General features: G+C 37.4%; 1 protein-coding gene, 1 long non-coding RNA gene and 1 pseudogene across 6 annotated transcripts; 1 reads left to right on the top strand and 2 right to left on the bottom strand.

Moving 5' to 3' along the window:
* Positions 1 to 204: 204 nt before the first annotated feature.
* LOC111341272 (gamma-aminobutyric acid receptor subunit rho-1) lies at positions 205 to 15,982 on the top strand. 5 transcript variants are annotated; one of them, XM_022948228.2, is made up of 11 exons: positions 4,490 to 4,716; positions 4,793 to 4,880; positions 7,916 to 8,073; positions 8,441 to 8,553; positions 9,060 to 9,127; positions 9,865 to 10,091; positions 10,494 to 10,576; positions 11,101 to 11,244; positions 11,996 to 12,133; positions 12,963 to 13,198; positions 14,116 to 15,982. In XM_022948228.2, exons 3-11 carry the CDS (start codon positions 7,940 to 7,942, stop codon positions 14,374 to 14,376), a joined length of 1,404 nt encoding a protein of 467 aa, XP_022803963.1. In that variant the 5' UTR covers positions 4,490 to 4,716; positions 4,793 to 4,880; positions 7,916 to 7,939; the 3' UTR covers positions 14,377 to 15,982. The 5 variants fall into 5 exon arrangements, with proteins under 5 accessions (XP_088589382.1, XP_088589383.1, XP_022803963.1 ...); XM_088733256.1 differs by lacking the exons at positions 4,490 to 4,716; positions 4,793 to 4,880 and adding an exon at positions 205 to 338; XM_088733257.1 differs by lacking the exons at positions 4,490 to 4,716; positions 4,793 to 4,880 and adding an exon at positions 3,011 to 3,031.
* Positions 659 to 2,894, bottom strand: LOC148722929 (uncharacterized). Its single transcript, XR_015991731.1, has 2 exons — positions 2,646 to 2,894; positions 659 to 2,461 (listed from the first exon to the last, which is right to left on the bottom strand). It is a non-coding gene; the product is annotated as an uncharacterized LOC148722929 (long non-coding RNA).
* Positions 15,584 to 16,279, bottom strand: LOC148722928 (uncharacterized; annotated as a pseudogene).
* Positions 16,280 to 16,289: the final 10 nt, after the last annotated feature.

Raw genomic sequence — 16,289 nt, 5'->3', positions numbered from 1 at the left:
AAATTTACCCCGCAAATCACTTCTCGAGGGGTAATGAAAATCGCTATTCTCCTGCGCCATATGCCACAAGTAATAATCATTGAAGCTCGACCAATGGCGCGAATATGTTATATTATTCTTGATTTGTGTACTCTCTTGCTGTGCGGTGATCTGTTTGTTGCGCTTCAGCGCGGTCTGACACCTGCTCAGCTGGCTCTTCCTTCAGAAGTTAGAATATAAATCACAACGAATCTAGCCCTAGTATATTATTGAAGGTTGAGAGATCGTAACCGACGTACAGCGACGTGATTTCTCCTTGTCAACAGAGGAATTGAACTTGGCTGTTATTGTCATACAAGGTAAAGAAGTATTCTCAAAGATTTACCACACCATATTTTGCTATCCGCTGTTTACTTTCCTAATCCGTTGCGCTTGAGTAAATAACATTTGAGTGGGTTATTAGGCTAGAATGTAGGAGCCCATGAACCCATTCCTGACATAGAGAAATGATCTGCGAACAGCCTAAGAAGTAATTAAGAGAAACGGGATTATAAAAAAAGGAGTAATGTGAATTTTGATAAAAATATGTTCATTTATACATAAACTTGATTATAGGGCCGGAAAGGATTACGCAGCGCTTTATAAAATGATATTTGTTTCGAAGAGTATGTCAGTAAGATTGCTTTTTTTATAGATGCTTTTTATTGCTTTTTTTGTCTCAAATGCAAGGGTAAGTTCGTTACGTGCCCTTTTTTGTCATTCAGTTTGGTTTTTTTTCCCCGTCGTCGATCGCCAATTTTTTTCTCTTTGACAACGTATTAATTAATATCACACTTGGTCATACCGAAAACAAAAACTGATAATAAAAAAGTCAAACATTTCAGAATATCATTACCCAAAGGTCGGCTTTTAAACAAGTTACATTATAACAGACGGTTACACAGTTGGCCATCCGACCAATAGAACTTTCATAAACTCATACGAGACATGAAAACATATGAGATTTTCATCAGAATGTTTAGATTACCATATCATAATGACTTAGATTTCCTAAGTGAGTCATTTAACATTCAATCATAAATAACAAATTACACCGCAATAACTTCAGTCACGACATTCGCAATTAGGAGGGGTTTTCACACGACGCAATAACATCGCGAAATTACTGCACAGTTATATTTTCGAAATTTCTGAATTATTTCCAACAAAACAGGCAAAGAAAAGTTAAGCATATTCCGAGATAACTCATGAAAGAAACATTACAAAACTAAGTAATAGTTGACAATTTATGAATAAATGTTAGTAAATAAAGTCATTCACAAAGATAGAGGAAAATATTTCTTTCCTATCAGAGATCTCATCGTAAGTACATCATGAAGATTTTCAAATCGAATCAAATAGCTCAAATTTAATTTCTTTTTAAAGTAGAACAAAGTAAATAAAAAAGAAAATAGGGTGAATAACTCGCAAAAATTATTATACACAACCAACTAGCAAGGTCTGAGACTGTGTAGAAAAACTCGCCCTTATAAAATACCTGGATTTTGATACTTATTACGTTTGTTGAACACTTGAGGAGTTTTAATTTTTTCGTTTGTTTTTTTTTGTGTGTGTGTGTGAGAATATTAACAGAAATTGCATCCACTGTTAATATTCTCACACACAAAAAAAAAAAACAAACGAAAATATAAAAACTCCTCAAGTGTTCTAAAAACGTAATAAGTATCAAAATTCAGGTATTTTATAAGGGCGAGTTAACGTTACATATAGAGAACTGAAGAACTAAATTTAACATCTATTCATTAGGATTCAAGAAGTCTGTCTTATCAAGAACAATAACATTCATCACTCTTTCATTGGTAACTCAGATTAAGTTTACACTAAAGCGGATGTTTTGTTATCCTTTTCTGAAAAGTGATGAGCTCTAGATTGAATCAATCCAAAATTGTCTCGGAGTTTTATCTAAAAATGAGCAAGGTGCACATACAGACTGTGTTCCAAAACAGTACAATTGTTTTTTCGTTTTTTTAATCATCATCATCATCATCATCATTATTATTATTGTTATTTGCAAAATGATAATGATCACCATTTTCATAAGTTCGTGAGAATGATCAATTTCCTTCCATTTTAGTCAGCGACTATCGTATAGACGATCCCTCTCAAGAGTAAAGGAGTTGTTAATCCCAAATGGTCTTGGGAAGATTTTGTTGGTTCTCTCTGTACCTACCAACGGAAGCCACGTCCTCACAACAGGTCCGTTCGTTAAATTTGAAAAACAGTCAGGGCTCGATGATAGCGGTTAAATTGGTAATTCTCAAACGGCGCCTCAATAATAAATCACGCGATTTGGCGGAGATTGCCTCTGCAAACCCATTTTAGCACGGTATGAGCTCAAAATAGTCTTTCTCATTGTGACACAAGAAAGATGTCTCCCAGTGTTTTGTTGACCTTAGCAGCTTCCAGCTCTTTCTCTTTCAGGCTGCATGAAAAAACAAAGATCAAATATCGTCCACTTTGTCTGAGTCTTCCAGTCATGCATTCATACAATCATAAATAATTCAGTCAGAGCGTTTGCCTTTCAGTGTTGATACACAGATTATAAGAAACACGGAAGCAAGCAGAAACTTCATTAAACGAACATAAGACGCAAAGGGCATTCGTACCCGGCAACTTTATCCTCATGCACCAACAACGCATACATTTTCTTATTTGCGAAATGGCTCTTGAATATGTGACTGGTTATGGCTAAGAACACGTAGACATCTCTGTTATTGCGCATTTCTTGTGGGATCTCACTGTCAACCTCGACTCACCACGCTGGAGACGAGTTTATAAACAAGATTAAGTTGAAAAATCGCGCCATGGGAAATATTCCACAACTTTTCCTTAACTGATTTGTGCGTTAATGTGCATTTATGGAAATCTCTCCAGACAGCTCCGATAATGAATAATCGCTGATAATAGGCATACGTCTAAAAATCAATATCCACATGAACCGAAGCCAGATGTTTTCTGAGTCAAGAACAGACGCTTGATCGTATTTGCAAAGGTAAAAATAACATTGGTTTTTTTTTTTTTTTTTTTTTTTTAATTGTGTGTGTGATTGTGTGAAAACCATAAATGCTTCAGTCCTATTCTTCTTTATCTTAGCTAAATTTCTCGTCCTTATACATTAAGTGGTAGTCTCTTACACGGCTTGTACATGTAAATGATGGGGGAAAAAAAGCACATGACAAAATGCCACATGTATTGACAGTAAGGTTTATGAATGGAAATTAGAAAAAAAAAACTTTCTATGTTATTATTTATTCTCCTATGCACCACTTCGGAAATTGGATAGTGTCTAGATGAGTTTTCAAGGGCATGCAATATTAATAATCTTACAAAAGAAGATGATTCTGCAGAGATAGCAATAAGTGCCCTGGCGACTTCTTGAACCTTCGTATATGACAATTGTTACAGGAGTAGATCTAGGTTGTTTAGTCTTAAAAGTTTCCCGTGTACTGAGTGATTACTCAAATTCAAAAACAGAACTAAATGATGTATTGGCATCCTTGTTTACCCATACCTAGATCAGAGTGCCAATATCATGAATGTATGATAAAGATAATTCAAATGAGTGAACATGCAATATTTTGCCCTCAGGCAAAACAAGAAGCAAAAAAGCTTAAAAGTTTGTTCGAGACAAAAGAAGAAACGAATGTGATTAATAAATAAATACATTTTACATGCCTCAGAGTGTGAAAAGCCATATCATGAAATATGGTGTTTGTTTCAAATGGTTACGCCTATTTATCAGAGATTATATTTCCACCCTGAGAAATAATTTATTACGAGCTGTTGATAGATTAACCGGCTAGCATCATTTGACCCTTACCAATTTACTTTTTTCTGGTGGCTCTAAATACAAAATAAGATAATTCTTCTCACAGAACTAGCAGACCTTGTTAATTGAAAGAAAAAGGGTTTAGGCTCCATGTCTTCGCGTGGAGTTTGAAATATTAGTCCTGTTTGATATTTTCCCCATGGACTTCACCTCTCGGCCAAGATAATAATCCATCTAAACATAAATAACCTCAAATGAAAGTCACGTTTTGTCGCGTTTCTTATCATAAATCATTCAATCATAGGAGATATCAAAAATCATCAAAGAAGATCCGTTTAAAAGGAAATTGCATGAATATTTCATTTCCAAATTGTTCAAAATCTAATTTCTCTTGTTTATAACAATAAGCTATTGGGTATAGTTATAATGAGAATGACCACTTTAATATGAAAGAATCTGTGATCTTGATTATTCTCAACAGCTACAAATTGGAAATCAGTATTCTTTTGTAAGGAGAAATTATTTCTCTATCTAGGGTTCGTTAACCCTGAGAAATTTCTCTGCTTATTAACTGGTTGGGCACCCGTGTGTGTTAAAAGCATTAAATAGGCTTTGTGGCAAACCAAGCGAATTCTGCAAAATGATTCGTTGTTTTGGTTGGAGTGAAAAAATAGATTTCCAATTACTTAAGAGGCCCTAAAAGTTGCCGTGGAGTCTTGAGTTGCATCGGGGAAAGTGAAAGTACTACCCAGCGAAATCCCACCTTAGTTAAGCCACGAATGTTTAGAAGTTCATCTGAGATACGATACATTTGAAGTTAACTTGGTCTTCAAAGAAATGTTTAGACAAACGTAACGCAGTCAGAAGTAAATCAAAACAATTGCGAATCTTTCGACCTTAATTCGAAGGTAGGTCTTCCATCCTGTTTCTGATACTTTTTTTTAGTTTTATTTTGTACACCTATGCTTGGTTTTCCAATTATAGTGTTCATGCCTAAAACATCTTCAATCGACCAGTAGCTGATACGATATCTTGCATAACACGACGAGAACCTGTTGTGCACGAAACTCAGGTGACTACTCTAACTTCATAATCTACTGTACGTGAGCCACAGCTTTCTTTAAGAAAACTCTTTGCTGCGCGTGGAATGAATCAAATTCTAGTAACATAAGTCACTCGGTGCATCACCTTCGAACCAAATCTTTGTTTAGGCAAGCATAACTACATAAACAAAAATTTAGGAAAAGTTGTTTCATAGTTTCTCGGTTTCATGCAGTGTTTTCGTATACGCAGTTGTAAGTTTGTAATGCGATTTAACGAACTCTAAAACTTTCATAGCCAAAAGCGCTTTCCTACTTACGAAATGGATGAAATACATTGCGAGAATATAATGAAAATTGCGTGCTAATTACATGGTCTAAATTGCAGTGACTAATAAATTGTCTAATCCATTTCTATCAAAAATAGAAATCAAGTTCATTCCAATATTCAAAATTAGTAGAATATGTACAGAACCAATTGAGCACTTCCGAGTTGAACCATTTTCATGATTGCATAAAATGTGGTATTTATATTTACAAGCACGTCCAATGTAATCCTTTGAAATCCCTAAAGCTAAGTTTTCATACGCGAGTTTTTCATAAATAAATAATGACAAAAATAGTATTTATATTTCAGTACTGGATATAAAACGTGTGACTAAGTTTGAATCTCTTAGAAAAGTAAAAGAAAACATATGAATTTTTTTTTTCTCACTGGCCTGTTACGAAAAGAAAGGGATCAACAAAGCATTTCAAATTGCTTCCTCGGAAAGACAATCCAAGTCTTATTTCTGACCATGACTAAAACGCACTCGATATTTCCATTACTTTAAGTGCTTGAATAAACATGTGAAATCAACGAAAAGTCCCTGCTTACAACTTTAAAAAGCGTAGGAGTTTAAATTTGTTCTGAGCCAATCCGTTAAATCTTACAAAAAAGAAAAAAAAACATCTTCTAACCCTAAGCCTTCCGAAAATCTTCATCGCAGTGCACTCGTTTCAATCTTGCCATCGACAAAGAAGCAAGACCACTCAGAGAGATCTCCCAGCATGGAGTACCACCGCTTTGTCAAACAAGGATTAGTGGTAAAAGAAGACAAAATAAACCAATTTTTTTCGGTCTGTGATTGAAAGGATCGCTTCATCTATAGGTTCTACACATCTGTAAAACTGTCTGGTGCGGTACTTTAAGATATCTCAATTGCAAGTAGCTTAAAAGCGGTATACCCGTTCGGTAGTTTGCCTTTCATGAATTCTGTTTACAATCGAAACTGTAAGTATCAATAACAGCCACTCCTGGCACTGGCCATTAATTCACAATGTTATTAACAATCCCTTCTTTACATTGTTTATCACCCCAGAACATGATGTTTTAACTGCAGTTTGACAATCTTGGGGACTTCTTTGTTTTCGAGAGAAAAAAAGGAATCGAAGTCATTTTCACCCGTCTACCATTTCTAGGCAAACTTTGTAATTAAAGTATCGCTATTACTTTCTTGCATTGTCTCCATACTTATTCGCGATTAAAATTAGAGAATAATCCTGATCGTGAAAAGTGCAAAATTCGAGATAAGTTTTGGCACCTTCCACGCTATCGGCTTCCCACAAAAAGACAATGATAGCACCCACCTAAATCAGTTCAGTATAATTGATTCAGGAGAGGAACTTTTTCTAAGTTACTCATTGTGTGTGGTCAGCCTAACTAATATATTGCGGACTACCTGTTTAGGAAAATCTCATTTAAGGTAGGCGTTTGACATGAAAACGCGCATATGTCATGTAGAGAAAGACAAAAGCTAAGAGAGCTTAAGAAGGGGACCTACTTAACGTTTGTCACCTTAGTTAAGATATTGTTTCAAGACACAAAATTATGCATCGAGTTTTCCATCCCAAAACAAATAAAAGAAATATGGTTTTGAAAATATAATAATTTTTTTATGTTTTTACTTTTTAAAAATATTTTCATTATCTTAGACTTTTAAAATTAATAAACTATTACCAGAAAAAAATCTTCTTTTGAGATGGAAACCATCAATTTCAAATGAATCATTAATATTTGCAAAAGCTTCACATACGAATTACCAAAATCATTAAACTATGATCCAGCCAAATTTCAGTGGCCGTTTATGTGTTATATGCGAACCTGGAATGTTCATTGGTTTTTCCTGGTTTAAAAACGAAGATATTTGTAGTAGGACTTCAAAAGTACAGAGGTCTTTCACTTGCCATAGAGAGATTTTCCTTGGCATGTTACATCAAGAGTAAGCTGGGCAGAACGTTTACGAATTTCCACAAAGAACAAGGATATAGGTATAAAAAAGACAGCAATTGTCATCAATTCAAGACTTTGAAGAAAACAGAATTCAAAGGCACTGCCAGGGGAACGCGGGGAATGAAGAGTTAATGTACAAATATCAAACTATTTTGTTTCGCTCTTAATTATGGCCATAGTGGGTTGCTTGCGCAAATACCTAGTACACGTTTCTGACTTAAGCTTACGTGTGTTTCACATACCAACTGAAGGAGATATTTATTGTGCTTAGTTGATAGAAGGATCCTCGGATTATCATAGGAAAATAAATGAAAGTAAGCGCTAGGAGAAACAATGCCCGTCGCAATTTTCCAAGGCTTGAATTGTGCGTTAATACAGCCCCTTAAACTGCACTGATTGATTTATGTTCTCTAGAGGCTTCCGCTCTGAGAAGGTGAATTCTTTTGGTGTTTCACCGATCTAGGCCGAGTTTTTCAGAGGGTGGATAACGGCATCTAACGGATTAATTACTAAAAAGAAAAAAAAAATGCATGAAAAATTTATCCAATCCATATCTTTGTCCACCCTTCGAACAACCGGGGCTGATGTATCTGTCGTAGTTCAATTTTATCCTTGGTTCAAATTTTATTTTCCTTTGTTCTCGGTCATGTTAATGTATGATAATGAGTTTGAAACAAAGAAAAATAAAATTTGAACCAAGGATAAAATTGAACTACAACATATCCATTTGAGATCAATAGGCGTGGCCATCAAGAGTACCACTTTGCACTGATGAAGCACTTGTAATTTTTATAGGTGTTCCTGGGTTTTTGAAAGCAAATGCGTGCGAAGCTTTGGCAATCTGTTGTAATCTTCACTGCATGTTTAGCTGCTGGTGACTCTAGCGCAGTTGAGGATGGGCGTCAAAATGGGACGTTTACGAACGCTACCACATTCACCGACACCATTACAAGGTAAAAAGTAATTTTACTTCCGTGCATACCTGTTAGTTTAGACAGGAATGAAAGTAAAATGAAAGAAATATTTGGCTAATTTTGTTTAGAGCGTCAAACACAGAAAAAATCAGGATTCGCTTCAAAGAGTCGAGCCCCAAACCTTCGGATTTGGATCTTAAGTGCTCTATCACTGAGCAACACCGAAATCGATAGCGAGATGGGCCATATACTCGGTTCATATTTGACACCGTTGGGATCGATTGCGTCTGAATCATCGAGAGTGTAAAAAAGATCAAGAAGTAGCAATATATGTTTGTGACAAAAAAGTGGAGGATAAGCTAACACTTAACAAGCCTATGCTAAACATTTCTTAATTCGTTTGCAGACCTACAGAGCCGACGAAGAAAGCGGAAATCAATGACGCTGAAATACTCTTGCCGCGGATATTGAATCAGATCCAGAACAAGTCAGACAGTAGGCTGAGACCCAAAATAGGCCGTATGTACCTTAAGACTACTGTCTATTTCGTTGTCAGGCAGAAGGGCTCTGAGGACAAGATAATTTTCTTTCGAACCACTTATTTACATCGAAATGTTCGGGTGCAAATTCTGGCCAGGGTTACTTTGATGCAGTCTTGGGAAGGAATGAAGACACGGTGATCCTATGGTTAGTGACAGAGATAGATGGAATCCGGGATAAGTTCCGACGGGGGAGGGGCCACCTGTCTCGAGTACAGACTCCCTTCCCTTCCTCCCTCATGCTGCATGAACCGCGATAAGCTGAAACAGTTATGAAAGTCAGTCGTATGTTCAGAAGCTCCACCTTTGGGGCAATGTAGACAATTTCTAGCTTAAAGCAAACTAAGGAAATTAGAAAATGTTCTAAAAAAATTCGTAAGAATCATTTTACAAGTTGAATAATAATTTATTGCCGTATCGCCAGTTTGAAGCAGAGTTCAATGCTAGTCGTGAAACGCTTACCGATCAGTTTTATTGCAATTGCAGGAGAACCTATAACAGTTTATACGGACATGTTTGTTTTAGATATTGGATACATAAGTGAGGCAAATATGGTGAGTCAGAAGTGAAAAAAAGATCTATTACTAACTTTGACCTTTCCTATGTTCTGGTTTCGAATCTTGGTTAACCCAAGGGTTTTCTTTCGACAGCGAAGATAGTAATTTCAGAAGAGATTATTTCCTTAACTCTACAATTTCTTGCTTTGACTACGAATTCGGTTAAGTTTCTTCCTCAGTTCTTTAGCAGTCGTCTTTCTTAAGAACTTCATAGGCAATTATCAACGAGGAAACTGATTCCTCTTTTTCGTTCCAAAAAATAAGAACTGATATGCTTCATTTGTACATGTTTCGCATTTATACCATCCACGTCATTATTCCATGCTCTTTGCATTTTGATGTCGGTAACCGTTCAGGAAATTAAAAGCAATGTTTCATTCTACTTGTTACACGACTCGGGCAGTCAGAGGGCCAATAACTAAAATCAACCAATCAAAATGCTCTATTGCCGGTCAATATTCTCTCAGTATTGCAGCGGGCACTGACCTGAATGGTCCCGAATGGTCCCGAATGATACCACACTTGTGTCCCTTTGAACTTCAGTCGTATGATAAATCTCTCATTAACCAAGCTTGCTCGGGACCGTACTGAAAGAATATCGGCCCTCGGTCTTTTTTGTACGGACCGAGCTGCGCTCGGTCCGTACTGTCAAGACCTCGGGCCGATATTCTCCCAGTACGGCCCTCGCGCTTGGTTAATAAGATATATATATCACTCTTTATGTTTTAAAAAAGGAATTTCGAACGAGCTTCTTCCTACGAATGTATTGGAAGGATGAAAGGCTCGCTTACAATAACACCGGATACAAAAAGAGACTTGCATTGAATGCCAAAATGGTTCAACATATGTGGATACCTGACATATATTTTGTTAATGAGAAGTCCGGGATTAAGCACGATCTCACCAAGGAAAATGAAGTGGTTCGACTATGGCCTAATGGAGAGGTCTTTCATAGCATGAGGTACGTATTCGTGTGGATAGACTTAAGCAGCTGGTTTCAGAAAGACAAATGGACTTATAGCCAGCCATGCAGAATTTTGTAGACTCTTTTACCCAGTTTGGTAAGACCAAAATAAACGAAAGCACAAAGGCAAAAACTAGAACACAGCGAAATAAACTTTAGAGAGCAAATGTATGGGAATTCCAAAACAAGGAAAATACGTGAACTGCTTGGGACAAGGGAAATGCTATGCACTCAGAGAATCGTTCTGAGTTCTGGTTTTGCAGCTAATTGTTTGCAGAAGATGGGCGACTATTCCACTCAAGCAAGAAAAATAGAGCATTCCCTTATTATTTATTTGATATACAAAGGACTATACCCTTAATAGTGACTGATTCATTTGTTTTAATAATTCTTTTTAAGATTGTCGATGACAGCATCCTGCCCTATGCGTCTTCACAACTATCCACTAGACAAACAAGTTTGTAAGCTGGCGTTTGAAAGTTGTAAGTAGTTTTTTCCATGATTATTATAAACAACTTGTCTATTTATCGTGGATATGATAATAGATTCAGGCTCCATCTTATGTTTTACGACAAAAGATTCGTATTAATAGAAAATCGACCTCTTGACTGCGATGCTACGACTCTTCGTTGCAGTATGGTTGTTCCATGCTATTTGGCATTTTAGCGTGTTCTCATCAGAGTACTTCGAGAACCGTTTTCACATTCAGGAAACTTGATTTTCTTGCTTTCTTAGTTTGTTTTTGCGACTGACGCGCTGAGTAACTTTGCTTGCCCGTTACCTCGCAGCCGTGTCGCCCCAAGTCAGTCGCTCTCAGCTGAGTGACCTCACGCTTCAATTTTGTTTTCTCCATTTCTTGCCATCTGTTATTATCTTCAGTGATTGACCAAGTAGTAGACTAAGTTGAGCCGATATGAGGTATCGCACTAACTACTGACATAAAAATAAAAGCCTCAGCTACTCAATTATATTTACTCAATTATATGTATTGTGTTCTAACTGATAGTCAGTTACGAAGACACTGAACTATTGTTTCAATGGAAAAAAGCTAAAGGAAACAAAGAAGTGGATGTTGCGGAGGAATTAGAAATCCCCCAGTTTATCCTCACGGATTACTGGACTAACACTACCTCTGCCAACTTCACCTCAGGTACATATAAGCAGTATACTCCAATATCATTTCCAAAAAAGCAAAGCCTATATTTTTCAAAGTTCAGAATATATTGTGCGTAAGGAAAATTATCTATAGGTTACGACTTAAATGTAGTTAACAACCGTGTGGGACTTCTTTGTGAGGTAACTCCTCCAGATCCATTTTTCTGGTTTTGGAATTTGTAGGACAATCAGGACATAAAAAACGCTGCACCGCAAGACTATTAATTTTCACGAGGAAAACCCATTCAGCACTTGTTTATGATCATTGACTTGGAAAACATCCAAGCAACGCGAGTGGTACAGTAGAATTGTTTTAGGGGACCAGATATCTAGACCTAAAAATCTCTGGAGAGATGGTTATGAAAGAAGGTCCTCAGAGCACTTTTCGATAGGGTGTCATAAAACCAAAACCGCAGTAATCACAACGACCAATCAGAAGAAATGATAACACCTCGAAGAGGCAATGAGAACTCAAAGTGAAAACGCGGTAAAACACCGGAAAACCGCCGGAAAACGCAGGAAAACGCGGGAAAACGCGGGCGACCGCGGCTTAAGTCTTCCATCTGATTGGTTGAGAGAGTGGTGCTAGATTTTATAGGCTAATCGTAGAGCGAAGTGAAAGAAAACAGATGCAGTCTCGGATTACTTTCGACACTCAATCGTAAATTTCTTTATGATGGATCCTAATTCCTAATCCTGTCGTGGTTCTGGTCATAAATCAAGTTTAAACTTCACTGTCTCTTCAGGAGCCTATTCTCGGCTGATAGTATGGTTCAAGTTCGAGCGGAGTATCGGCTTTTTCTTGATCCAGACTTACATTCCAGCTTATCTGATTGTCATGCTCAGCTGGATCGCCTTCTGGATCAGCCACAACTCGACTCCAGGTCAGTGGATAAAACTTCAAAAAACCTCAACCTCATGACTCTCCCTACTGATATCTTTATTTACTTATACATTTACGATGTTTAGACAGGCTAGTCCAGGTCAGGTTTAAAACATGTTTAAATGGGGATATAACCCATACCAAGGTCAGACTACAACACCGAGTCCTAAGTTACCTACTCTCTAGGAGAAGCGAGTAAGTTATTTACCGTTCCCTGGTAACCATTACAGAGAAGAAGCATTAGACGGACCAAGTTTATGGTCCCTATCCGAAAAGACTAGAATTCCTAGTAATTTGCGTGTGTCATGGCAAAGGCAGCACATTCTCTTCAATTAAAGACCCCGTGTACTGATCTAAGTCCAGTCTGGGGCTCTAACCCTCGACCTCCTTCACGGCAGTCCATGGTTCTACAACATGAGCTAACCAAGCGGTTGAAACTGCAACCTATCATTCTCCTCATCACTCAATCATTTTCCTCTGTTATTCTCTTTGTGTCGCAGTGAATACTTAACAATTATTTCACAAGCGCGCGTTGGATATGAGATGATAGATAGAAAACGAGGCGCGTAGCGCCGAATTGGCCATAATTATCTCATATCCAACAAGAGCGAGTGGAATAATTGTTAAATATTCAGAACTCAAATTCAACTCCATAATTTTATACATTGATTTCTTTGTTCATTTATTCTTCGTATATCATTTTTTTATAGTGTCTTCCGTTAGAGCTGACCGTGTACTAATTAGTCGACAGTTTACGATAAATAACACTCGAGCGAGTCTTGCCAAAATGCATGCATGTACTTACTTATTTTACATCTCGTACCTTTCAGCGCGCATAGCTCTTGGAATTACAACAGTCCTCACCATGACAACGCTTACCAATAGCGCCCGTGCCTCTCTCCCTAAAGTGTCGTACGTAAAGTCCATTGAATGGTTTCTGATTCTGTGTTTCCTTTACGTCTTTGCTTCCCTGGTGGAATACGCCTGTGTATCTTTTGAGATGAACAGGAAAATTAAGAAAGGCATGAAAATTCCTGTGGTCGACACAGAGTCCGACGATGGAAAGGTGAGCTAGTTGGTATTTTGAGAGACGGAATCAACGTCAGTGTCTGGCAACTGCACACCAACCCCTCTCCTCCCCTCACCCGTCAAATTCAACTCCGAACAAGTAAAAGTTAATGTCAAGTTAGGGGAGGGGTGGGTGCGTAGATGCTCAGAAGCGGGTACTGATGCGAAAGTTGCACCACTGTTTCAACGAGATTTTTTCATTTTATTCGCGTGTTTCTTCACACAGGACATAAAAATGTGGTAAGAATAAAAAGATTGGCATCCAGACCGTAACTGAGTCTAAAGGGATCGTAGGCGAGTCTGATTTTTTTTTTTTTTACATCACTATCAGACACTAACAGAGATATATATTCTTGTTAAAGACGAAATTAGTCACGAGTTCTGTTCCTCTTTCCTCCTCGAGTACAGCTTCTTTTCAACTTAATTAGTTTTTTTTACTCTGTTTAAACCTTTCCTGTTGTGTTTATTTGTTTGTCAGTTTGAGCCTTTATGTTCCACACTTTAAAAATCTCGCGAACATTTTCAAATATCTAATACCTGTTTTCATTGCATTGAGTAGATAGAGTACAGCTTGGCTGCACTCTGTATTTTCACGACTGGATTGACTTAAATTGGGTAACACTTTAAACAGAATTACTAAGAATGAGGTTGCACATTTACGGGATGTTGGAGGTTAATAAGATTCAAGTAAATAGGGATTGAAAAATTGGGAAGATTCATGGTTAAAAAGTTGTTACATTTTCCCAAAAGTGACTAAGATGGAATCTTTTATTAGCCACATAATTGACGCTAATGAGGTAGGGGGTTCTGAGAGGGCAGTGGCACATACCTAGCAAAAATTGACCCTAGTATCACCGACCCAAATCGACTCTGAGGCAGTACTGATGAACAAAATTATCATTCGTCAACCTGCAGGATCCAGAAAAGAAAGACCTTGTTGACGTTATGGACGGAAATTTGAATGCAAACGGAAATACGCAGACTAGAAGACGAAACAAGTTTAGCTTTTATGGCAGGAAAACGGCCGAGAAACGGCTTGTGCAGTATCGCCCCTACACAGACCAGGAGATCGAGAAGTTGGTGTCGCATGTAGACAATTGGTCTCGCGTAGGGTTTCCTCTCTCTTTTGTTCTCTTTAACATCATATATTGGGCGTTAACCATACATTTTTCTTAAAGTGGAGATGGTTTCTTTGGCGGGCGAGCTCGTGGCTATGAGAACGCTAGCTCTGAAAGCTTTTCGTTGGCAGCCCTTAGCGCAAGCTTTTCAAGCTCTGACGACAAATCAAAATGCTTGGTACAAAATAGAGGCCAGTCTAGCATGTAATTTAATATTATTATGGCTAACATTGTGAAGATCGTTTCTGATAACGCAATTTTTAAGGGATATCCTCGCTAACTTCAATAACCTTGTAAGTTAATAGACAGTGAAATTAAAGATACCACCGTAGTAACGATACAATAACGTAAAAATGCCTTGAACATGTTTCATTTTTGACCATAAAATACTATTATGGAGCAGAAATCAAAAACCAAGTTTAATTTTTCTTCTTTGGGCTGAAACTTCGTTTCCAAACAAGGACTTCTTTGGACACGAGCGATTGATACGAAAGTGACAATATTAATGTATTTTTGGACAGCTAACGAGGATGATAGACTTACATATGACATCTTAGCATATCGAGTTGCCAATATAGATCGTATTCAGTCACGTGACCAACTCAACAATTGGCCGCCATGTTGGTGCACATCCAAATGTAAACAATACAAAGGGAAGGGTGATAGATTCGAGCGAAAAGATGGTTATATGTGCAATAGTTGGTTGTGGAAAGAGAAGTGTGCGTGATAAAGGAGTTAATATGGCTAGGATACCTTCCATAATCACAAACCAAGGTGAAGAAATTAGAAAATTAATGGAGGAATGCCGTAAAGCGTGGATTTCGGCGATAAGTAGATGATACCTCATGGACTCCATTTTGAAAAATAGCCTGATATGCTCAAAGCATGTTGTATCTGGACGAGCAGCAGAATTGTACCTTTTGAATAATGAATTCCATTTACCGTATTTTCTGGTGTACAGTTATGACAATAAAGTGCTATTTCTTCCACTCAATGACCGACCACTGTGTTGTGGTTGGTGTATAAGTCGAGGTCGTTTTATGGAGTGATTTTCAAGCCTGAAAAATTCTACTTGTACACCGGAAAATAAGGTATTCTTTATTGGCTGAGTACATACGAAAATATATAATTTTAAAACTATATTTTTCATGTTCGCTGTTGTTGTCAAAATCTAATATTCAAAATAATTCACTTGCCAGAGTTATCAGGCATGATTTGACTTTCTATGTTTTTTTCATGTAAGGTTTTTGGCAAACTTAAGAAGTTCAAGTAGTAGGAAAAAGGTGCATGTATCCACCTTTTATACAATTTAACAAATGTGTACGCATCCTAGGAATATCATAAGTAGCGTTTGCTGGGTTTTGTCCATAAACTAAACTTGTCGCAAAGGCAATCGAGAAGACACTGCAGTCACTGCCATTCTGTTGTTGTTGAACAGGTACCAAGGTAATGCCCTTGAACATTGGTCCTGCTAAGTTTTTTGCCAAATCCAACATTTCTTGTGTTACAGGAGATGATAAACTGTTTAGTAAGTTGACATAGCCAGTAAGACTTCCAACAGATGTCATGCACACCCAGTGATTGTTGTTTATGTGGACAATTTGAATAAATGGTCTGGTCATTATTTCAAATTGTTTGACTGGACCAAGAGTTGGTCTTTGAAATCCTTGTTTTCCATTGCTAATTTTTCTTAGCAATATATGAGCCTCAGGTATGATAACACAGTCTAACCATCCGCTGGGAGAAGATATTAAACCATACTCATAATTACCCAGTTTCCCTTCAGGTGAATATTTCTCTTAGGGTGGCCCATTTATTTGATGTACAGTTTTCACATATTGCACTCCAGTACACCTTGACTTACACAGTCTAGGGTTAGGGTTAATGTTAGGCCTATAAGTAGGGGCTGTTGAAGTAGAAGCATTGCTAACTGGTTTCGCGATAAACCTTGAAATGAATTGTTTTCAATAA

The sequence above is a fragment of the Stylophora pistillata genome, chromosome 9, assembly GCF_964205215.1.
Source record: "Stylophora pistillata chromosome 9, jaStyPist1.2, whole genome shotgun sequence".
Taxonomy (NCBI): Eukaryota; Metazoa; Cnidaria; class Anthozoa; order Scleractinia; family Pocilloporidae; genus Stylophora; species Stylophora pistillata.
Note: the sequence above shows the minus strand (reverse complement) of the source record. Positions and strands in the feature narration are given on the sequence as shown.